The sequence below is a fragment of the Lepidochelys kempii genome, chromosome 5 (assembly GCF_965140285.1).
Source record: "Lepidochelys kempii isolate rLepKem1 chromosome 5, rLepKem1.hap1, whole genome shotgun sequence".
NCBI lineage: Eukaryota > Metazoa > Chordata > Testudines > Cheloniidae > Lepidochelys > Lepidochelys kempii.
Genome location: NC_136384.1, coordinates 53,276,927 through 53,301,889, shown reverse-complemented (window position 1 = coordinate 53,301,889; position 24,963 = coordinate 53,276,927). Strand labels below are relative to the sequence as shown.

The following is a 24,963-nucleotide window of genomic DNA, read 5'->3' as shown; positions in this document are numbered from 1 at the left end:
TTGAATAGAGACTGGGAGTGGCTAAGTCATTATGCAAGGTAACCTAAGTTAATTGTATCCAATTTGCAAATGAATTCCAATTCAACAGTCTCTCGCTGGAGTCTGGATTTGAAGTTTTTTTGCTGTAATATCGCAACTTTCATGTCTGTAATCGCGTGACCAGAGAGATTGAAGTGTTCTCCGACTGGTTTATGAATGTTATAATTCTTGACATCTGATTTGTGTCCATTTATTCTTTTACATAGAGACTGTCCAGTTTGACCAATGTACATGGCAGAGGGGCATTGCTGGCACATGATGGCATATATCACATTGGTGGATGTGCAGGTGAATGAGCCTCTGATAGTGTGTCTGATGTTATTAGGCCCTGTGATGGTGTCCCCTGAATAGATATGTGGGCAAAGCTGGCAACGGGCTTTGTTGCAAGGATAGGTTCCTGGGTTAGTGGTTCTGTTGTGTGGTATGTGGTTGCTGGTGAGTATTTGCTTCAGGTTGGGGGGCTGTCTGTAGGCAAGGACTGGCCTGTCTCCCAAGATTTGTGAGAGTGTTGGGTCATCCTTCAGGATAGGTTGTAGATCCTTAATAATGCATTGGAGGGGTTTTAGTTGGGGGCTGAAGGTGACGGCTAGTGGCGTTCTGTTATTTTCTTTGTTAGGCCTGTCCTGTAGTAGGTGACTTCTGGGAACTCTTCTGGCTCTATCAATCTGTTTCTTCACTTCTGCAGGTGGGTATTGTAGTTGTAAGAATGCTTGATAGAGATCTTGTAGGTGTTTGTCTCTGTCTGGGGGGTTGAGCAAATGCGGTTGTATCGCAGAGCTTGGCTGTAGACAATGGATCGTGTGGTGTGGTCAGGGTGAAAGCTGGAGGCATGTAGGTAGGAATAGCGGTCAGTAGGTTTCCGGTATAGGGTGGTGTTTAAGTGACCATCGTTTATTAGCACTGTAGTGTCCAGGAAGTGGATCTCTTGTGTGGACTGGACCAGGCTGAGGTTGATGGTGGGATGGAAATTGTTGAACTCATGGTGGAATTCCTCAAGGGCTTCTTTTCCATGGGTCCAGGTGATGAAGATGTCATCAATATAGAACAAGAAGAGTAGGGGCGTTAGGGGACGAGAGCTGAGGAAGCGTCGTTCTAAGTCAGCCATAAAAATGTTGGCATACTGTGGGGCCATGCAGGTACCCAAAGCAGTGCCGCTGATTTGAAGGTATACATTGTCCTCAAATGTAAAATAGTTATGGGTAAGGACAAAGTCACAAAGTTCAGCCACCAGGTTAGTCGTGACATTATCGGGGATAGTGTTCTTGACGGCTTGTAGTCCATCTTTATGTGGAATGTTGGTGTAGAGGGCTTCTACATCCATTAAACCCTGGATTTCTGCTGGAAATGGCCCACCTTGATTATCATACACACTGTAAGGAGAGGTTTCAGAGGAACAGCCGTGTTAGTCTGTATTCGCAAAAAGAAAAGGAGTACTTGTGGCACCTTAGAGACTAACCAATTTATTTGAGCATGAGCTTTCGTGAGCTACAGCTCACTTCATCAGATGTTTACCGTGGAAACTGCAGCAGACTTTATATACACACAGAAATCATGAAACAATACCTCCTCCCACCCCACTGTCCTGCTGGTAATAGCTTATCTAAAGTGATCAACAGGTGGGCCATTTCCAGCACAAATCCAGGTTTTCTCACCCTCCACCCCCCCACACAAATTCACTCTCCTGCTGGTGCTAGCCCATCCAAAGTGACAACTCTTTACATAATCAAGTCGGGCTATTTCCTGCATAGATCAAGGTTTTCTCACATCCCCCCCACCCCCATACACACACAAACTCACTCTCCTGCTGGTAATAGCTCATCTAAACTGACCATTTCTCCAGGTTTAAATCCAAGTTAAACCAGAACATCTGGGGGGGGGGTAGGAAAAAACAAGAGGAAACAGGCTACCTTGCATAATGACTTAGCCACTCCCAGTCTCTATTTAAGCCTAAATTAATAGTATCCAATTTGCAAATGAATTCCAATTCAGCAGTTTCTCGCTGGAGTCTGGATTTGAAGTTTTTTTGTTTTAAGATAGCGACCTTCATGTCTGTGATTGCGTGACCAGAGAGATTGAAGTGTTCTCCGACTGGTTTATGAATGTTATAATTCTTGACATCTGATTTGTGTCCATTTATTCTTTTACGTAGAGACTGTCCAGTTTGACCAATGTACATGGCAGAGGGGCATTGCTGGCACATGATGGCATAGATCACATTGGTGGATGTGCAGGTGAACGAGCCTCTGATAGTGTGGCTGATGTTATTAGGCCCTGTGATGGTGTCCCCTGAATAGATATGTGGGCACAATTGGCAACGGGCTTTGTTGCAAGGATAAGTTCCTGGGTTAGTGGTTCTGTTGTGTGGTATGTGGTTGTTGGTGAGTATTTGCTTCAGGTTGCGGGGCTGTCTGTAGGCAAGGACTGGCCTGTCTCCCAAGGCTTGTGAGAGTGTTGGGTCATCCTTTAGGATAGGTTGTAGATCCTTAATAATGCGTTGGAGGGGTTTTAGTTGGGGGCTGAAGGTGACGGCTAGTGGCGTTCTGTTATTTTCTTTGTTAGGCCTGTCCTGTAGTAGGTAACTTCTGGGAACTCTTCTGGCTCTATAGAATAAATCACTTGAAAATGACTCATCAACATTAGCTTGCCAGCATTCAACACCACTGCTATAGAACAAAAAGGGAATCGGATGCAGCTAAAATGTAAGAAGGAGATGATGTAAATGCCAGAACCATTCTAAGACACAGACAACCTTATACATATAAGATTACATTTTCAGCCAGGCTTCGGATACAAAACCCCCACACGTATAATTGCCACAAGAGTGGTCACTTTAGATAAGCTATTACCAGCAGGAGAGTGGGGTGGAGGGAGGTATTTTTTCATGCTTTGTGTGTATAAAAAGATCTTCTACACTTTCCACAGTATGCATCCGATGAAGTGAGCTGTAGCTCACGAAAGCTTATGCTCAAATAAATTGGTTAGTCTCTAAGGTGCCACAAGTACTCCTTTTCTTTTTGCATATACAAGTGTAAAATATGACATTAAGTGTATCAAATCCTTCAATGAGGAAAAAGAAGACTCCCTTCCCGCAATGGGAATAGTAACCAAATAAAGGGTAAATCAAAACACTAGTCAACAAAAACTAATGTTGTTTGGTACCATAGCCTTCAGATCATCTGATTTATTCAATTTACTAGTAGCAGTCTCCTGATTTAACCAAAGGCGGGTTGCATGCAATGCAATTTCAGTGAAGGACCCTTGTCTCTGGAAATCACTTTCCCCCTTAATATGGCAAGAACCAAAGGGCCCAATCCTGCAAAAAGTTCTACTTGTGCAGATCCTTACACCTGTGAGAACTAAGCAAAGGATTAAACTTCAGTATTTCACCAGCTACAAATGCAACCTTTCATTGCAATTTGTCACCCACTGGTGCCTATATGGGATTTGTTTCACAGAAGTCACATCTCCACAGGCCCATGTACATAAGCTACTCATCTCAAACAAAGCTTTTAAATTTAATAAAAAAGTGAAATCACAAGTGAAAAAAGCTAATGGCCATAGACATTTTTATTAGTCTTATTTGCACGTGCTTTTCGAGTTCCATAATCAAAGCGATCTTGGAGTTAATAGAAGCATGATACTTTTAATATGTCAAGTTGGGATGATAGTAGTCAAAACACAACCACAACCTACTGAAAACAACTGGTGTTAGTAATGGTTGCCATTTGAAGACAAGTAATACTGGTGACCTAAATCAAGGATTAACTGTCCATTTCTCAACCTCTTCCATTTCTGAAGAGGGACACAGGTATAACACAAACTAAAGAACTTGTGGCAATTATACGTGTGGGGGTTTTGTATCCGAAGCCTGGCTGAAAATGTAATCTTATATGTATAAGGTTGTCTGTGTCTTAGAATGGTTCTGGCATTTACATCATCTCCTTCTTACATTTTAGCTGCATCCGATTCCCTTTTTGTTCTATAGCAGTGGTGTTGAATGCTGGCAAGCTAATGTTGATGAGTCATTTTCAAGTGATTTATTCATATACTAAAACACCAAACACTCATTTTTATGCGTAATTTATGGTTCCGATTTTCTGTCACTACATTTGACCATAATATAAATTGACAGTTTACTTGACTATAACTCCTCTATATTAATTTTACCTGGTTAGTATAAAAGACACACTACATACAAAACAGAAACTTATCTTTATTTTCCAGGATTAAGGAAACTATTAAAGATGCTTAGTATTGCTCTATATTTACCAATGTAATAATCTGTATAAAACAAAAACATTGTCTATTCTAGTTTGATATTTTAACTCACCTGCCCAGTGTGTGTGTTTGTATACTCATGCACAAAGGATATTCAAGATAATCCTTACTGAATTTTCTATGTATGTTAAAACACAAGGAAACTGAACAAATTCATATTTAAAAAACAAATGTTAACTAGATTCCAAAGTTATTATGTAGCTAAAAGCAGTTAGGTGGCAAGAACTCAGTTCAGTCCAGCACCTAATTAATGGCAATGGTTTCCATGGCGTTCATCTCTATATGTGGATATTACCGATTAATGACTCGGGGTGGCAGTATTTTATTTATTTATTTTTTAAAAAAAATTAGTGCAACAGTTCAAACTTGTAAACTATAATTTCTCAACTGCTTTCAGCATATTCAACTGTAAACTAGATAGGTGTGTTGATTAATTTTAATATAAGAAGCCTTGCAATGACACCATCTATATCATACCTCTAAAACAGGAAAACTGCTTTACAGTTGAATCCTGCACTTAGCTGTTGGCAAGTAGAAGACAGTTGACTAGATGGGAATCGAGGACACCCAGCTCCTCACTGGAGATGCTCAGCACATTTTGTATGCTATATAATTGTGACTAGGTATTTAAATATTTTATTTATTTATTTTAAGGTCAGGCTTGACAAAGCCCTGGCTGGGATGATTTAGTTGGGATTGGTCCTGTTCTGGGCAGGGGGTTGGACTAGATGGCCTCCAGAGGTCCCTTCCAACTCTGTTATTCTATGATTCTATGAAATAGTTTAAAGTTAAGATGTAATAATCACTGTTTTTGGAGGGAAACCCCTCCTGTGAGTTTGTTGTGGAATTATCAATTACAAGTGCCACAGCACTACACAAAACAAAATGGCATTTAATGCAGTGCAACACATTAATTATACAAAGTTATTGTTTACTACACTGTTAAACTATTAAGTAGTCAAACACTACTAGTGAGGCTGTATATTTGTCAGGTTTCAGAGTAACAGCCGTGTTAGTCTGTATTCGCAAAAAGAAAAGGAGTACTTGTGGCACCTTAGAGACTAACCAATTTATTTGAGCATGAGCTTTCGTGAGCTACAGCTCACTTCATCGGATGCATACCGTGGAAACTGCAGAAGACATTATATACACACAGAGAATATGAAACAATACCTCCTCCCACCCCACTGTCCTGCTGGTAATAGCTTATCTAAAGTGATCATCAAGTTGGGCCATTTCCAGCACAGTGGGGTGGGAGGAGGTATTGTTTTATGATCTCTGTGTGTATATAAAGTCTGCTGCAGTTTCCACAGTATGCATCCGATGAAGTGAGCTGTAGCTCACGAAAGCTCATGCTCAAATAAATTGGTTAGTCTCTAAGGTGCCACAAGTACTCCTTTTCTTTTTGTATATTTGTCATGACAAAACTTTCAGGACAAACTCTGTGACCATTTTTTATTCTTCTTTTTTAAAAAAAGATATGGCCTTTGTCGCCCTACCCAGCACTCCACTGAGTTAATTTCTTCCATGAGTATTTCTAAATTTGGCACTCTATTGACAAATACAAATATCTTGCTTAAAATAATGCGATCGTGTGCAATTTTTTTTTTTTTAATTTGTGTCTTCCTCCCCGCTCCCCTGCAAGACATTCACGACCCTTCTGATACTTTGACAATATAGCTGGCTTTAATTACTGTCAAATTACATTCTCTCCCCCTCTTGCCCCCCATGGCCCCAGGAATAATCTAGTTTAAAATGTAAATCACAACTAAAATAGACAGGCAAAATAATGCTCATCATTAAGGGACCTATGCAGAAGAAAACGCACACTGCATTCTGCAGGAAGGGGAAAGGGCGAGTGAAGATATTTCTGGCTACATAAAGCTACAGTCAGCATTACATGTCAGCAACTCAGGTGTTGCCTGCCACCTTGAAATAAGAAGAAGCCTCTACAGCTGAGTAACCTATAAGCTGTTACGGCCCAAAACACTATCAATAGGTGCATTCATTTTGCAAATATCTTAAATATATAGTGCCCATCAGTATAACCTACATTTTGTTGCATAGGTAAACTGCAAACACATAGTATATGAAGAATATCTTATTGATGCATTTTTCAACCTACAGTCCTTGCACGTCATTCCAATCACTTAGAAGCCTTTCATTTTCCTTTTGCAGATGCTCCTTTTCGGCATGTAGTTCTGCTACACAGTCGAGGCAGTGGCAAATCAGCTCTTTGATGACTTCAGTTGGACTTGAGACTTTTTGTAGCTTCAGTGATCCAAGTCTAAACTGGGACACAAGGAAAAACTGAGTTACTTTGCTGGATCTAAAAAGGTCAAAAAACCCAGCTTCAATCAACTCCAGACATGCGCTTAACAAGCATCAGCAATTGTACAATTACAATCCCTTGAATACTTTCCTGTTAAAATTACAACAGAATGGCAACAAAAATAAGCCTCTTGAGTAAGAATGTGGCAAGTGGGATAAAGCACCATTTGCTTATATGTCTAATTTATCTACATTTGTATACAGTCTTAGGTGCATACAGGGTATCCATTACCACAGTATCTACACACTGATAAATCAGTACCAAGAGAGCCGAGTATACGCTACACTAACAATCTGCTCCCTAACGAAGAGAAAAAATTAACTGCAGGAAGATGCAACAAGATGTCTCAGGTGCTGAGCAAAAGGTAGTTTTAATGTAGTACAGAGCTATAGGAAAAGAATTCTGTAAGGCATTTATAACATTATTCTTATTATACTAACTGATGAAATATCTAGAAAGCTATTTGCCACCTATTGCAAGAACCAGAACAGCCATAGGACAACAGAAATATGAAGAAGTCCAATGAGCATTATGTAAATTCATAATAAAGACCTCTGGGTTTAATATAGCACCACAGGTTTCTTTGGTGCTTTAAAGACCTATAAGAAGGGAAGAAGCCCATCCCAGGAGCTTTCCCTCCAGGGACCCTCTCCAACAAACCCTTAATCATGCAAGTAGTCCTTTATTCATGCAGACAGTCCCAATTACTTCAAATGGGATGACTCACATAAGTAAAGATTTACAAGATAGGGCATTTTGGCAGCAGTGAAGTTTCTTTGCTGTTGAAGATGCTATCGAAAATGTAGAAATGGTGTTGTAGAAAGGAATGGTTGAAAATGTAGAACAATTCTTACTAATGTGAATGTTCCAATATAGAACAAATTATTAGTTTTTTTAATTTTAAAGTAAACTATTTTATTTTATATTTGGACTCATTGTCCTGTGGAGAATCCTGACCTCTATAGGATGCAAGTGATTCTGGTATGGCTAGCAGTTGCAACTGTGGTGAAATGACCTGAACTAGATGAAGTTTGGCTGGACAAAATTTCATTCAGATCTGACAAGTCCTTCTGAGCTTTTTCTAGAAACTCACCAAAAAGTTTTACCCAGAAGTTGGGTCTGCATCTGGAGCCCACAGCCACATATTTCTCTATGCAACGGTGTTGCACCGGAGAGATCAAGCAGAGAATCTAATGATGTCTCAAAAAGTATCATAGATGAAGACTAATCCTTTTGTACGGGAGTTTTTGAAAGAAATCAGCTTTTTCTTATTAGTGCTCTCCTAGTCTTATGGGACCTCTTCTGAGAGTGCAAGACAAACTTCCCCAAAATAATTCCTACAGCAGGTCCTTCAGGAAAACATCCAACCTTGATTTACAAACTGTCAGTAAGGAAGAATCCACCATGACTCTGGGTAAGTTATTCCAGTGGTTAATGACCATCTCTTTTAAAAAATGTACACCTTATTTTCAGTCTGAATTTGTCTAGCTTCAACTTCCAGCCATTGGATCGTGTTATACCTTTCTCTGCTAGATCGAAGAGCCCATTATTAAATATTTGTTCCTGATGTAGATATTTATAGACTGTGATTGAGTAACCTCAACGTCACTTTGAGGTAGCTGGTATGAGGAAATGTGAGCCATCTTAGGAGGTGAAAGGTGCCCACTACTGGGAGCATCCATATGACTTACCTTTGTATAGGCATGGCCCAAAGGGATAGTAAAGTCAGCCAAGGATATCTGCAAAGAGTGTAGACTCTGCCTAGTCTCTTGGAATCCTTAAAAGAGTCACAAGACTGTTTTGGTATTTTGTGACATTATTAATTAACAGTCCTCTTTTACAGCATAAGGAAAAATAAAAACAACAGGTCTTCAGAAAACACCGGCAATTTTACATGCCAAGGAAGGGTTTAGTCTGCACAGCATATCTTGCTGCACAAAGAAAACAAGACTTTAAGAGGGGTAGGTCATCCTGTCTATCCCATTCTCACTTTTCCTCTGTTTTCTCTCTACTCTACTCCACCTTAATCAGGAAAGGCTGGCAGGTAATATAAAAACAGTCAAAGGGGAAAACTGACAACAGCATTATATTAATTCTTCAGTCTAGATTTAACTTTTATTTAATTAATCATTTCAGTTGTGCAACTTACTGCAAACAAGCAATGAAACTATCATAAAATCACTGTCTTTAGTAAGCAGAGATCATCAGGAAATGTGTTGAAAATGAAGGTTTAGTCTAGCACTGAGCATGTAAACCTGTTCTAAATGTAAATGTACACTTCACAATACACAAGTTTCCTTCATGTTGTACAAAACTGCTATTTAAGGTTAAATAGAACAGATGACAGGATGAGTTTTATTTATTTTTAGAAGTTAGATTACATTATCAGTAACCCGCCAAGTGACATTGTATTCCCTGGATATCCGACTTGCCCGACAACATTAACAAAGATAGACTTGTGTAAAGGAAACTGTTTTTCATCACTTGCAAGTCACACCAGGCCAAATGGATAAAGAATTCATGCCACACTGATACTAGACAAAGATGTAAAAATATAGTAGCACAGATAAATGAAATGCAACCTTTCTGCCCTCTTAACTTTGATTAGAGAGAAAAGATCTAGAAAGTTTAAAAGCTTTTGCCATGTAAATTACCTGGAATATAATGAATTCAGACGAATTAAATTAAAATGTTTATTCAGAACAATGAAATGTGGTGCATCTTACAGTTTACTTTCTGTTGTTACATGTTATGTAATGAATTCTGATTACAAGACTAACAGGAAATGAAATTTATTTCTACAAAGCAGACCAATAATGAAATATTTTATTTGTAAGATTTCAAGATAGCAAATACGATGTGATTACACTGATGTAGCATCACTCTCACCCATATTTTTCATGAACTATGTAATCCCACCCTGACTAGTGCAGTGAGGTAGAGATGAGATTCAGCCAGGTACCTCCTTTCCTTCAGGTATTCTACCTGCTATGGAAGGGTTCCTCAGGGCAGACAGGGGAGGTCACACTGCAGAAAACAGTAGAGGAGCAATATTCAACCTAATGAGCTAATCAGCTAGGACAGAGTGCTAGACATATCTCCTGAGGTGCATATTGCAGCTCCTTGGAGATGAAGTGCATTAGCTAGAGCACTAGCTGGCTATCTCTTTTTAAGTGTTTTTTTTTTTTAATGCTATGGGAGATTCTGCCGTGTTCTTTGAATGAGGGTGCGGGAAGTGAAAGAAACTCTCTACATCCCTTTCCCTGCTGTAAACCAGTGCAGTAAAGGGCAGGATTTAGCTGTATCACTTTAATAGGAACTGCTCATCATGGTAAAAGCAATGGGTATTGTGTATCTTCTTACATAAAACAAGCTTAAGACAGAGTAAAGCATAATAAATAAAAAATTATATCATATCATCTATATCCTTTTTCTTCAGCTAAGTGTTAGATAGCAGGGTGGTAAGAACATTCATCCGGTCTACATTACAGCTTCCCATCAATAGAGATGCAGCAGTTAAGAAAACACTATCAAGTTTTTCTAGAGTACATATGGCCCCAGTAAGATAAAAATGTCACGACAGTGACTATATATATGCCTTTGGTTAGATTAAGGCAAGTAAACCTTCTTCTTACAGACACATACACCAAATATGCTGAAGAGAGCTCTTATTGTGTTTCCTGAATATAAAACTATTTGGTTCAATGAGCCATCGTACTGTCAATTTAACAAACATAGAAAATGTTAACATGCACTATCAATAGTAACACTATTATCTAATTAAGATACAAACTGGTTTCATTTCTCTCTTGTAAGGAGGCTAGTGCTGAGAGACTGATAAGTAATTCATAAAGAGTGATAAAACTGCTAGATTAGTTAAAATGTTCATCCCTCATTTTTAGCCATTTGTTTTCACGCAAACTACTGACTTTTCACAAGAGAATAGAGAGAGAGAGAATAAAATCTCAAGCCAGTTGTACTCTGAGGTCATATTTATTGTACAGTCACTGAATCTCAAACTGGAAAGCAAACAGCTGAAAGTACATAGACGTAAAAAAAAGCCACGAAGACGGAAGTTCAAAGAACTTGAAAATAAAACTGCAGTTATAGACTAGAATACTCATTACATATTTATACTGCTGTATCTTTCAGAAGCCCCATTGTAGTGGGCATTCCACAAATACATAGTAGGAGCTAGTCCCCGCCTGAAGGAGTTTACAATCTATCCATTTAGGGGCTGCACTGCCCTCTCCCATGCAGGAGAAGGATAAGAGGAGAAAACTCAAACCTTGCAGACCTCAAGTGATCCACAGAAGCCAAGGCTGTCCACAGAGCGGCCTTTGCATCTATAACAGCTCTGGAACTCATCTCTGGGGTAAACTGAGGGATAGTGCCACAGAACCATCCCCATTTTTGCAATCCAGATATTTCAACACTCTGCTGGTGCATCAGAACCAGAAACTAAACAGCTAGACACAATCCATAAAAGTGAAATCAACTAGTTTGTTTTCATTATTGACGGTGAGAAAAGTACAATCAAATGTGAATATAAAGTGAAAAGTAATTTCAATTCTCAAATTTCTGGCAATGTTGAACATTTAAGGCCCAAATCCTGCAAAGATTTACACACATCACTTTACTCACATGAGTGGTCCCAATGGGATCAATAAGACATTTGTGTGAGTAAAGTTACATGCAGCACTCCAGCAATCAGCTGCAACACAGGAGCTTAAGTGTGCACAGAATCAGAACCTGTTACTGTAATACAGAGACCAAATTAAAAACAAAACAAATGATTTTTAAGCTGACATTGATCCTTTACATTCATATATATTTTTTCACCACCTATGTAAAATATTGGTATATGATATATCTTAAAACTATTTCAATTATTACTATTCTTAATTATTGGTAGCACACAAAGCCCTTAAGCGAGATTGAGGCCTCAACAAGCTAGATACTGACAAACACACAGTAAGACATAGGGCCTGTCCTAGAGAGTTTACAGTCTAAATAGACAATACAGAAACAAAGGCACAAAGTGATTAAAGCACTTGCCAAAGCTGCAAAACTCGGATTAGAACAGGAGAGTTGAAGGTTTTGCCATTGATTTCAGTGGAGCCAGGATTTCACTCCAGGCATCCTCATTCCCAGCCCAATGCCCCAAACCCTGCTGCTTCCTGACATTTATTTTAAAATGTTGCTGAATCCAAAGCAAAAAGAAACAGAAAGAAACTAGTTCTATTACTAAGAGAGGCAAGGACAAAATCATTGATAGCTGTAAATTGGATGAGATTATGGACTGATATTTTTTCAAATCTGATTTAAATATGGAAGTTGGGACCTTGCAAAACTAGCTAATGATTAAAAAATGGGAAAGCAAATATGTGGAAAATATGCAGAAGCATCTTTATACAAAGAAAAGGAGGAATTAGTCTCTCTGAGAATAACTATGGTGAGACCACAGTGGAGTAAGTAGTTCAGACCTTTGCTCTTCATTGCCAGAAAGACAGCAAAGCTGGAGAGAGTTCTTGGAAGATCAACCGAAGTGATTAAAGGGCAAAAATGTGCATACAAATATGGAAGCTGGGGTAAGATCTCACTATAAATCATGTCCTGAATTTTCTGACTAGTGTGTGATTGAAAGCTCAACTGTAACCCTGTATTAATGCAGTTTTGCATGGCTTGGATCAATTTTCCCCTTAAGAGTATAGGTTTCATTTTACCACATTAAATCTCACTTGCTAATTTCTGCATATTATTGAAGTCATAGAATCATAGAATATCAGGGTTGGAAGGGACCTCAAGAGGTCATCTAGTCCAACCCCCTGCTCAAAGCAGGACCAATCCCCAATTTTTGCCCCAGATCCCTAAATGGCCTCTCTAGATCAATTTGTATTTTCTTGCTATCATTCCAGCTGGTTGCTGTTCTAGCTTTGTATCATCTGTAGATGTAATTAATTCACTTTCTACTTCCTCTTTCAGATCATTCATGAAAATATTAAATAAAAAAAGGACTCAGCATTGAACCATAAAGCACTTCACTCAACCAGGGACTGACCAGAACTGCTGAAGGTGCCAACAGACAATGAATTTTGCCTGTTGCTGATCCATCATTTCTGTCATCACCCTCTGTCTTTGGTGGTGGTGCTGGTTTTTATTTCAGAGACAGAGTGACAGAGAGTGAGAACTCTTTAAGAACATGCCACCTCAGCTTCTCATGAAATTATGCTCAGCCCCAGACCAATATCTTCAAGTCTATTAGAAACTTAAGAGTGACACTTTTCAGAGTAACAGCCGTGTTAGTCTGTATTCGCAAAAAGAAAAGGAGTACTTGTGGCACCTTAGAGACTAACCAATTTATTTGAGCATAAGCTTTCGTGAGCTACAGCTCACTTCATCGGATGCGTACTATGGAAAGTGTAGATCTTTTTATATACACACAAAGCATGAAAAAATACCTCCTCCCACCCCACTCTCCTGCTGGTAATAGCTTATCTAAAGTGATCATTCTCCTTACAATGTGTATGATAATCAAGTTGGGCCATTTCCAGCACAAATCCAGGTTTTCTCACCCCCCCTCCCCCACAAACCCACTCTCCTGCTGGTAATAGCTTATCTAAAGTGACCACTCTCCTTACAATGTGTATGATAATCAAGGTGGGCCATTTCCAGCACAAATCCAGGGTTTAACAAGAACGTCTTGGGGGGGGGGGTAGGAAAAAACAAGGGGAAATAGGTTACCTTACATAATGACTTAGCCATTCCCAGTCTCTATTCAAGCCTAAGTTAATTGTATCCAATTTGCAAATGAATTCCAATTCAACAGTCTCTCGCTGGTGTCTGGATTTGAAGTTTTTTTGTTGTAATATAGCAACTTTCATGTCTGTAATCGCGCGACCAGAGAGATTGAAGTGTTCTCTGACTGGTTTATGAATGTTATAATTCTTGACATCTGATTTGTGTCCATTTATTCTTTTACGTAGAGACTGTCCAGTTTGACCAATGTACATGGCAGAGGGGCATTGCTGGCACATGATGGCATATATCACATTGGTGGATGTGCAGGTGAATGAGCCTCTGATAGTGTGTCTGATGTTATTAGGCCCTGTGATGGTATCCCTTGAATAGATATGTGGGCACAGTTGGCAACGGGCTTTGTTGCAAGGATAGGTTCCTGGGTTAGTGGTTCTGTTGTGTGGTATGTGGTTGCTGGTGAGTATTTGCTTCAGGTTGGGGGGCTGTCTGTAGGCAAGGACTGGCCTGTCTCCCAAGATTTGTGAGAGTGTTGGGTCATCCTTCAGGATAGGTTGTAGATCCTTAATAATGCGTTGGAGGGGTTTTAGTTGGGGGCTGAAGGTGACGACTAGTGGCGTTCTGTTATTTTCTTTGTTAGGCCTGTCCTGTAGTAGGTGACTTCTGGGAACTCTTCTGGCTCTATCAATCTGTTTCTTCACTTCTGCAGGTGGGTATTGTAGTTGTAAGAATGCTTGATAGAGATCTTGTAGGTGTTTGTCTCTGTCTGGGGGGTTGGAGCAAATGCGGTTGTATCCCAGAGCTTGGCTGTAGACAATGGATCGTGTGGTGTGGTGAGGGTGAAAGCTGGAGGCATGTAGGTAGGAATAGCGGTCAGTAGGTTTCCGGTATAGGGTGGTGTTTATGTGACCATCGTTTATTAGCACTGTAGTGTCCAGGAAGTGGATCTCTTGTGTGGACTGGACCAGGCTGAGGTTGATGGTGGGATGGAAATTGTTGAACTCATGGTGGAATTCCTCAAGGGCTTCTTTTCCATGGGTCCAGGTGATGAAGATGTCATCAATATAGAACAAGAAGAGTAGGGGCGTTAGGGGACGAGAGCTGAGGAAGCGTTGTTCTAAGTCAGCCATAAAAATGTTGGCATACTGTGGGGCCATGCGCGTACCCATAGCAGTGCTGCTGATCTGAAGGTATACATTGTCCTCAAATGTAAAATAATTATGGGTAAGGACAAAGTCACAAAGTTCAGCCACCAGGTTAGCAGTGACATTATCGGGGATAGTGTTCTTGACGGCTTGTAGTCCATCTTTGTGTGGAATGTTGGTGTAGAGGGCTTCTATCAAGCATTCTTACAACTACAATACCCACCTGCGGAAGTGAAGAAACAGATTGATAGAGCCAGAAGAGTTCCCAGAAGTCACCTACTACAGGACAGGCCTAACAAAGAAAATAACAGAACACCACTAGCTGTCACCTTTAGTAATACCCTGGAATTTAAACTATGGGGAAACAAATTCATTTGTGATTTTAATACAGAACATCTTTAACATGATCCAACAAATGCAGTAGCCCATCTCCTGAGTAGAAGGATTCAAAAAGCACATATCACACCAGTACTCAAGAGCCTGCACCAGTTCCGCATGCACTGCTGCATCCAAGTCAAGGCTCCAGTACTGATGTATAAAGCATTCAATGGGATTGGCCCGCATTACCTCAAAGCAGTGATGAGCTACCAAAATCTTAACAACCGGTTCCCTATAAAAAGTTCTGATTTAAGGGATGTGCCCCAGTATGTATTTTTTGTACCAACATGGTTACCATACGTCCATATTTTCCTGGGAGCGGCGATTTAATCCCGGACGGCGATTTAAGAACCAAAAAGCCTGACCTGCCTGGGAAAATACGGATGTATGTTAACTCTGCCTAAAGTTTTTTTTTAAAAAGATGGGCCTGAACTAGAAATGAACTCTGTTTCATGTGTGGGTCCCCACCACTCCCTGGGGGTGTGCTAGGGTGACCAGATATCCTGATTTTATAGGGATAGTCCCGATTTTGGGGTCTTTTTCTTATATAGGCTCCTATTACCCCCCTACTCCCTGTCCTGATTTTTCACACTTGCTGTCTGGTCACCCTAGGGTGTGCACATGTGTGGGTCCCAGCTGCTCCCTGCCCCCCATCATTGAAGCAGGTGTGCAGGGTTACTGCCCTGGGAACTGCAGGGCACCAGTGGACATGGGGTCAGCTGCAGACAGGGGCGTGGGGCAGGGCTAGCTGGAGGCAGGGGGTACAGGGCTGGCTGCAGGCAGGGGGTGCAGGGCTGGCTGGAAACAGGGCAGGGGGTCTTTGCGGCAGGGCCTGGTTGCACGCAGGGCAGGGGGTGCGGCAGGGGCTGGCTGCGGGCAGGGCAGAGGGTGCGGGGGTGGCTGGAGACAGGGAATAGCTGCAGGCAGGCGGTACAGCAGGGGCTGGCTGGAGGCAGGGGGTGCGAGGATGGCTGGAGGCAGGGCAGGGGGTGGCTAGAGACGGGGGCGGCTAGAGACGGAGGCTGACTGCGGGCAAGGTGGTGGGTACTCACAGGGAGAGCAGCAAGATGCAGCCCAGGCCCAGCAGAGCAGCCGGGGACCCACCAGGCAGCATCAGGAGCCCCAGGGCCAGGGGAGCAGCAGCAGCAGGGCTTGTGCCCAGGGCCAGGTGGCAGCCCACATGGCTCCCGCAGCACAGCGCCCCCGGCGGCCGGAGGAGGAATTACATCACTTCCCGGCCGGAGCCCATCAAAGCCTCAGCGCCCCCTGCAGGGAAGCAGGTTAACAACCGGTTCTAAAACTGCTTCAAAATTTAACAAGCGGTTCACGCGAACCGGCTCCAGCTCACCACTCCTCAAAGACTGTCCTTCTTCACACTATCACCACCAGGCACAATACATTTACAAGAACCTAGACACATACTCAAGAGGCAGAAACAAGAGGCAGAACCTTCTCAACAGAAAGCCTAAGAATGGGGAAAAGCCCTCCAAAGGAGAAACCCTACCCTTGTCATCTTCAGGTCACACTGTAAGAAAGATGACCTTTTCAGAGCATCCCTCCCACAACCAGAACAGAAGAACACTTGATAGGACATTCAAAAGTAATAAAATGATAAAACCAAGAATAGGACAGAGCAGGAAGATAAAAGACCTGCTTACAATTAGAGTAAACAGAACACACACACAAGTTCTCACTGATCCAAATTCTCTTCTGATATTACTCTATTGAAGCCAGTGGAGTTAAACCAGCAGAGAATTTGGCCCACTGTGATTTTCAGTATTTGTATAGAACTCAGATGCTGTAGAGACAAGCATTCAGAAACACTGACAACTGAACAGACAAATGGACAAGAATATTAGAGAGATTATTGTTATTGATGAGGAATTATATCAATATACTTGTTTGCAGTGTTGTATATTGTGGGACCAATACAGCTACAACAAGGGAATATATTTTACCGAATCAACTTCTGTTGGTGGAAGAGATGTTTTTGAGCTCCACAGAGCTCTTCTTCAGGTCTGAAGAACAGCTTTGTGGAGCTCAAAAGCTTGTCTCACTCATTAATATAGTTATTAGTTCATGATCACTGGTGTCAAGATTTTATTATACATTATATCCCATTATTAAGAAGTAAATGTAGGATCCTTTTGTTGGGTCTGAATTTTTGGCTATGATTTTCTCCACATTACTTAAGCATCTACTTGACAATCCTTTTTAGCAGTATTTGTTGCAGAACATCTGTTTAGGGAGTTAAAATCTCCCATGAGCACAATATCAGATGAGGAGGATCTTTTATACTTGGTTCAGAAACTCAGTTCTTGCTCTCTTTCAGTACTGATGGTCTACAGCAGCTGCATACTGCGGTTTCTCTTTTGTATGTTGTAATCTTAAAACTTGACCCACACTGTTGTTGATGCCGTCTCCATTTTGAAACTGCATCTGGCTCCATAGGTGCTGCGACTTGGAGTGTGGGGATTGATGCCGCACCCCCTGGCTTGAATAGGTTTCCATTATATGCAGGGTTTACGGTTTGGTTCAATGGCTCTCAGCACCCCCACTATAAAAATTTGTTCCAGCTCCCCTGTCTGTCTGCTTTTGAAATCATTCTCACATACATTTCTCCACCTCTGTCTCTTCCTCTCCTATAAGGATTATACCCATCAATATTAACATTCTAGTTGTGTGAATGATTCCATCAAGTTTAAATTACATGAGCTAAACTGTATTTCTCTATGATGTAGAATTACCTTAAGTTCATCTTGCTTGTTTCCCCTTTTCTTTCTTGCATCTGGAAATGAGTGATTTCTTTTATCACACTCCTTTTCTTGTAAAAAGAAAAGGAGGACTTGTGGCACCTTAGAGACTAACAAATTTATTTGACTATAAGCTTTTGTGAGCTACAGCTCACTTCATTGGATGCATTCAATGAAGTGAGCTGTAGCTCACGAAAGCTTATGCTCAAATAAATTTGTTAGTCTCTAAGGTGTCACAAATCCTCCTTTTCTTTTTGTGGATACAGACTAACATGGCTGCTACTCTGAAACCCTTTCTTGTAGTTACTTCTGAGTTGAGCTTCTGGAGACCCCTAATTTCTTCTTTATTTCTAGCAAAATTCTAGTATTTCGAAACTGCTAACAATTGGCTTTGTTAACATCATTCATAATTTTTGTACACTTGGGGACAAATGTTGCCTTCTGCCATGTAACGTCTGAATAAATATCCTTTCCCCAGGGAAATATCAGAGGGGATGTGAAGGATGCAATCCTATACTCCAGACCACCAGCTCTGCATGCAACAACTGTACAAGCTCTCCACTATCTGTATTATATCACATGGTCTGTAATCGCAGGTGCAGCCCCTAGATTTCCCCCTGCAAGGAGGACTTTTCACTTCCAGATCCTTTTGTCACTGCCCCAACCCCACTCTCCATCTACATTGCCATGGAGAGAGCCACTATAACACCGACAGACTCTGGTAGTTGGCAGGCGGGATCGAACCTGGGGCCTCTGGAGCTTAGTGTATGAGCCTCTACTGCATGAGCTAAAAGCCAAGTGGCTGTTAGCTCAGGCTGTAGACCACATTCAATCTCTCTCTCTCCAAGTGGTCTCAGTGCCACTAGATCGGACAGAACACTACACCCAGGAGGTGTGTGGGTTACACCACCACCACCACCAAGAATACCAGTAGTGCCCGTTCCAATGCATTTTGGTCTTTGGGCACCCTCCAAGGGGGTGAACTACATTTAGGCAGTTATCAGTAGTCTGAAATCTTACATAAATATAGCAATTGTCCAAAAAAGCTGAAAAAGGAATCTTGGTCAGGAAACTGCCCGGCCAAGAGAAGAAATACTTTAGAAAGCAGCAAATATATGCAATTAAACTAAGAAAGAATCCACATACATAGGAATTCCAGTATTCTGTATTCACTAACAGACACAAAATAACTTCCATTTGGAGCTGTCTGATTTAACACCATACCCAAATTTATTTTCAAACTCATTTGTAATGTTTACATTACATGAACATCTATACCTAGAATTTTTTACTGGGATAAGGTATTGAAAATTTGTCAGTACCAAACAAGCTTTCCCTCTTATTGCCTTTAGAAGGGGAGGACCTTCACTGGACAGCTGGGGAATAAGAGAAATCCAAACACTTCCATGGCAGGAAGGAGGATGTTCCTTCACCCAAACCTTTGATTCTTCGATTCTCTGCTTGGCCATTGTCTGGGTAAAGCAGGATGGGGCCAGGTAGGGGACTGCTGCATGCTCCCCTTGCCTATCTGAGCTAAGCTTGGGCTTTGCACTCCTGATATGTGAGAGCTAGGGTAGACAATGTAGTGATCCCTTCCAAGGTATAATTAATTAAAATTGTGGTTTGCCATTTAAACCCATCTCATCTGTCTGTCAATCCTTCAGCTACTTATCCTGGTCAATTATCTTAGCTATAACTGGCCCAAAAAATAATTCCATAAAAGAAGCTTACAGAGAAAGTGGTGGCTAAAAACTGGTGCCAATTAAGTTAGGCAGCCTATGACAGACTCAGGGTGGAAAGAGCTGCCATTCAGGTTTGAGCTGTGACATCCCTATCCAAGTCATTCGAAGTTTGTGAAAATACAAGTCCTCCAGTAAAAAAAGACCCACTAGTTATCATTTATAAAACAACATGGAAAATGCCTATTTTGAAAAAAATGTTGTAGCCAGCATTATACATTAGAAAGGAAAAACAAAGGCTACCAACTTTTTTCCCTTTGCAACTCACCTTTCACCTTTTTTACAGTACAATTTATATCAGCAAAATTATGTCCTAAAGCCAGTTAGCATTTTTATTTCATTAAAGTGGAGGGAAATTTATCAGACAACTTAGATCTTAAAAGAGAAATGTTCCCCTTTGGTTGAAATAGATTTAACACATTCTTCTAAACCAAGCATTTTGGTGATCAGAAGATGGAAAAGCACAGTCCTATGGTAAAGGGCTCCAGTCAGAGTGGATCTTGAATACTGGATATTTGCCTTCAGCCATTTTAAGGTTTTATGTGTGGGGGGAGGAGGGGAGTGTTCCTAGCCCCTGGTGACTGGGGTGTGTGTGTGTGTGTGTGTGCAGGCTGGCAGACACACTATCAATGTCCTGCTGTTTTCATAGGGAGCTTCTATCTACATTTATCTCTTTTAACACCAAGAGGTGTGCTAACTAACTATTAACAAGGAGTTAGAGCAACAATAGCTAAGAAATCTCTTGTGGATTGAAGAGATGCAGATATCACAGGGTTCTGTCTCACAGCCATGGGTGGTAAAGCACTGAGAGTTAATTGAAGCTGCCCTACACTTTCTACCCTCAGCTATGGAGATTGTGATGGATTCCCAGGTACAGGCATGGCCTCAACAGATACTGCTATTCAGAAGAGAATCTGAGCTTGTGTACAAGGAGCACACACATACCAAGAGTGAAATCTGTGTGGACAATCATTCCAAAAAGAACATTTATTTATGCGCATCAGAACCTGAAGCATTCTTCAACTCATATTATACATTACAATGTGCTTTCTTTTTTTTTTTATGGACACAACCACATCCATATTTTAATGCTTTAAGTGCAGAGTAGAGAGGGAGCACTATTAAATAAAAAGTAAAGGTATGTAATGTGACCAGCCTAAACTAATTTTAAAATTAGCCATTTGTAAATTGATCAGAAATCATTCCTATTCCAGAAATGTAAGGAGTACTGAAATAATTTCCATAGACAAAGGTGTTTTTTAAACAGACTTTATTTTATTTATTCAAATCCCATAGGAATATTTTCTGTAGCTGTTAAAAGACAAGACGCTTATTTTTTCAGGACTGAGTATACCGAGGGGATTGTATCAGACTTCTTTGACAAAACTGCTCTCAGAATACATTAAACTTGCTCCAGATACTCCAGACAGAAAATAATACTATACCTTCACTATCTTGCTTATTATCATCATTGTTTATTAAATTCCAGCAATGTACCCTATGTTGGATATGGTGCAAATATAAAGACAGTCGCTCTGTAATGTAGAAAAATTAGACTTTAATCAAGTAAAGATTTTCACAATCAAGATTCAAAGGGATTAAAGAGATTTAAAAGCAGAAAATGTTAATAAAAAGGCATCTCGTGGGTTAAAGAACATGAACCTACAAATGAATGATGATGACACTTAGCTCCTGATATAAAGAAAGTATTGTTCTTACAAATTTGGATCTGGAAAGCATTATACCATTTTATTTCCTAAATCCATCAGCTAGTGGTCTTGATTTTTTAAAGCCGTGCCATCACTATCTCCAGGGAAATCATTCAGCAGTAACCATGACATCTGTAGGTGGGGCAAAGAACCAGTAATAGCCAGAAAACTAAGCTGTTTACATCAGTCAATATAAAAAATATGATTGAGAGTAATTAAATCACATTTTTGAGACGATTTACGCCTTCCTCCTTTTTTTTTTTTTTTTGAAAGAACATTTGTAAGGAGAAGCATTGTATTATCTTCCTGTTTGACACAGAACACTTTCCCAATTGACAAAAACATATTGCACATTTACCCTGCAGAAGTTTGACCATTCTGCTGACACAAATTACTACCCCATTTCAGTTTTGCTAAAAATTAAAGAAGCTTTCAGCATAAATTGCACTCACATTTGCTGCACATCAATATAATTAGTGAAGTTACATCTGGTTTCATTATACTGGATGACATTATACTCTTCAAACACTGTTCTTCTATTGAGCCTGGGAAACTGTTTGTGATACCATGAGCTTTATTCTCATCCCAGAGGTGGAGCATCAGATATCACTTCCTTTGTAAAAGGAAAAAAACCCACCAACATTACTTCGATGATTGCCTTTAAGTTTCTAGTTGATACCCACCTATAGTTGTAAAATTTGTCCAGATAGAGTGAATGCCCTTAAAAGGTGAATTTCAGTTTTAGAGGTCAAACTGGTGCCAGCAGTATTTCCTATTTTAAGAGGAGGGAATAGTGCTGGAATTGATATTTCTAAAGCTGAAATGAACTATTTAAGTGTGACCACTGTATGATAGAGAGCACCTACCATGCATGACTTACCGTAGGAAAGCTTACCTTTTAGTGGGTATTTGAATTTTTTAAAAAATGTATTTTACTCAATACTGGGAGCAGCAAAACATGTGGACTTTGTTATAAATCTGTCACCTGCTCTTCACAGGAAGACTCTGTGCCTGCATGGAGTCCTGTTGATTTCAAAGAGGCTCCCATATGGGCACTGGGGTCTGCCCACACAGTATAATTTGCAGGACGGGGTCTTATTTTTGAAGTGCTTGTGAAAGGGTCTGGAGTGACATCCCTGAAGGCTGAAGCACGCTATCTTCCCACAGGAGAAGTATGATACATGCAACAAAAAAATTGACTTCCTCATCACTGTGCCTAGCCATTGTTCTAGAGGTATCACTTCTATTCCTTAGCCCCTGCTGACATTACTGAAACAGATTCCAATTAGTTTCACTAGGCACTGGACTGAGAACGCAACTCACCTCACACAGACCACAAAAATGCTATCACATGACCGTAATTTTTAGATACTAACAGCCTAAATTCATTTAAATTCATTAACTTTACCTATACCACACACTAAGCACATTACTTATTTAGACAATACTCTATTACACTCTAATTACCAGAGCTGTGCACAGGGGAGACCTCTCTCCTGGAATCATGTGGCTCCATACCCTCCCTAGCAATGTGGACTCAGGGAAGGGAGAAACTCCCAGCAAAGAGCTAGCCAACTTGTCTCAAGGAGCAGATGCAGCTGGAGAAGCAGCTTCACCTCCACTGGGGATGCTGATGTGGATTAGAACACATCTTCTTCAGTTTCAATTCTAGACATACTTTCCCCTAGGATGATTGGCTGTTTGCTGCAATGTCCTCATGTCTCCTGTTTTACAGTCACTTCTCTTCTGCCCTCCAGGCCCCTCTTCTTCCCTCTGCTTTCCTCTCCTATCCCATTTCCCTCCTTCCTCTTTCCTTTTAGGGAATCCCCTTTTACCTTCCTCCTCTAACCACCCTTGCCTTACTATAAAATTTATATTACATAATAAATAAAGTAAAATAAACAGAAATCCATAGGGAAAAATCATGCAACTAAAGTGACATTTGCAAATCATCACTGCTCGCTCTGCCCGTTACTTCACTTTCTCCCATCTTTTATCTGTCTTGTCTCCTTAGATTGTAAATCTTTGGGGCAGGGACCACTTCAGCTCTTAGCATAATGGGGCCCCTGTTCTGAATTGCATTGTCTAGCTGTATTTGGAATACAAATAGTATATAATAATTACAATATTACCTGAAATATGTCATTGATATATATATATATAACAAAATTTAGCAACCAAACAAGGTAATAAAACTAGTTCTGTGCGTTAGCTAAAATGATGGCCTGCCAATGAATTATTTGTAGTTTAATCCCAATGCTGCTGAAGTGACTACATTTTGACTACTGTATGATCATTTGGACAAGCTCTAGCCAGGCTATGATTCACAATCTTAATGTGGTCTATAATCATTTTGCTAGAATCATACTAACAAACACATTTTTTTCCATCTACAGTAAAATAAACCAGTTTCCTGTGAGAGATTACATGATTATATCATAATCTTGAAATATTTCTCTAATTTGGCATCCTTGTACTGCAGAGAAAGACTAAAGCCCAACTTATGGCTTTACTTTTGAAACTAGATCTATTTCTAATTTGAAATGCACTGAGCACAGCTATGAAATAATTATGGTAAGTCAGTGTTTGCTTTTTGTACTGCTAAACTACAAAATATATTCCCACTTCTTCTCAAACTATTTGTATCCTCCTCATCACCCATTTGAATATTTTCCAGTTAAAATCATCATGCACCATAATGTTCTGGCAAAAGCAAGATTCTGTATTTGTAACATTACACATTTGTTGAAATTTGCAGTTATTTTCCAATGAACATTATATGTAACATTCTGCTAAATAAACCAATAACAATTTGACAGTGGTTAGGCTGGTGAGTTGAGAGCACTGCCTAACATGCTGACCAGTGTTGTCACACTGTTTCCTTGTCACACTGTTTCTTCCATTTAGCTAAATCCATCTGCTGTCTATTTTCTTATACATCTCTACCCCAATATAACGCGACCCGATAGAACACAAATTTGGATACAACGCGGTAAAGCAGCGCTTTGGGGGGGTGGGGGTGGCAGGGCTGCACACTCCAGTGGATCAAAGCAAGTTTGCTATAATGCAGTTTCACCTATAACGCGGTAAGATTTTTTGGCTTCCCGAGGACAGTTATATCGGGGTAGAGGTGTACTTAGATTGTACATTGTTTCGGGCAGAGACTGTCTTTTTGTTCAGCTCCTAGCACAATAGAGCCTTGGTCCATTACTAGGGCTCCTAGGCACTATGGTTGGTAGGTAGGTAGATAGAAAGAAACATCAGTGGAGTAGTTGCAGCAAAACAGCCAAAAGCAAAGCTGAAAGGTTAACACTGTTGTTAATACTTTTTTAAAAAGGAAGAACTTAGGGTAAAATTTTCAAAAGCCCCATAAGTGAGTTAACAGCTTAAGCCTATTTTCAAAAGTCACTTAGTCCCATGACTTGCTCTTCAAATAAACTAAGCAACTTTTGAAAATGGGATTTAGGCACTTCTGAAAATTTTATCTCCACATCATTTATTTTTCTACCCTTCTGGTATACATTAAAAATTGAGTTTTGGTTCCTAGCATTAGTGTCATAGAGATGCACTATATCATTACTGGTTTCATTAAAGATGACAGGCAATACTAGTGTCACTCATCTCCTAATTCTGCTTCTAATAAAAGTAAGATTTTTTGATGAAAGTTCAGTTATGTTTGTTGTTATTAACTGAATGATAAATATAGAATAAACAGGGAACTTCGAAATATGGGGTTATGATTCCATAAACAGGAAATTCTACCAACATAAATCATAAGTTCATGACCATGAGAATAAAAAGTGTGAATGGTTTACATAGTCACCAGTATTTCAG

The 24,963-nt window shown here is 40.2% G+C and overlaps 1 protein-coding gene across 9 annotated transcripts in view; it reads right to left on the bottom strand.

Annotated features, from left to right (window-relative positions):
• XRCC4 (X-ray repair cross complementing 4) overlaps positions 1 to 24,963 on the bottom strand; it is a 297,844-nt gene that overhangs the window by 136,186 nt on the left and 136,695 nt on the right. For all 9 annotated transcript variants that reach the window (XM_073344413.2, XM_073344408.2, XM_073344405.1 and 6 more), the window contains one exon: positions 6,443 to 6,609. In XM_073344413.2, coding sequence (XP_073200514.1) covers positions 6,443 to 6,609 — 167 coding nt within the window. The remainder of the gene's footprint in view (positions 1 to 6,442; positions 6,610 to 24,963) is intronic.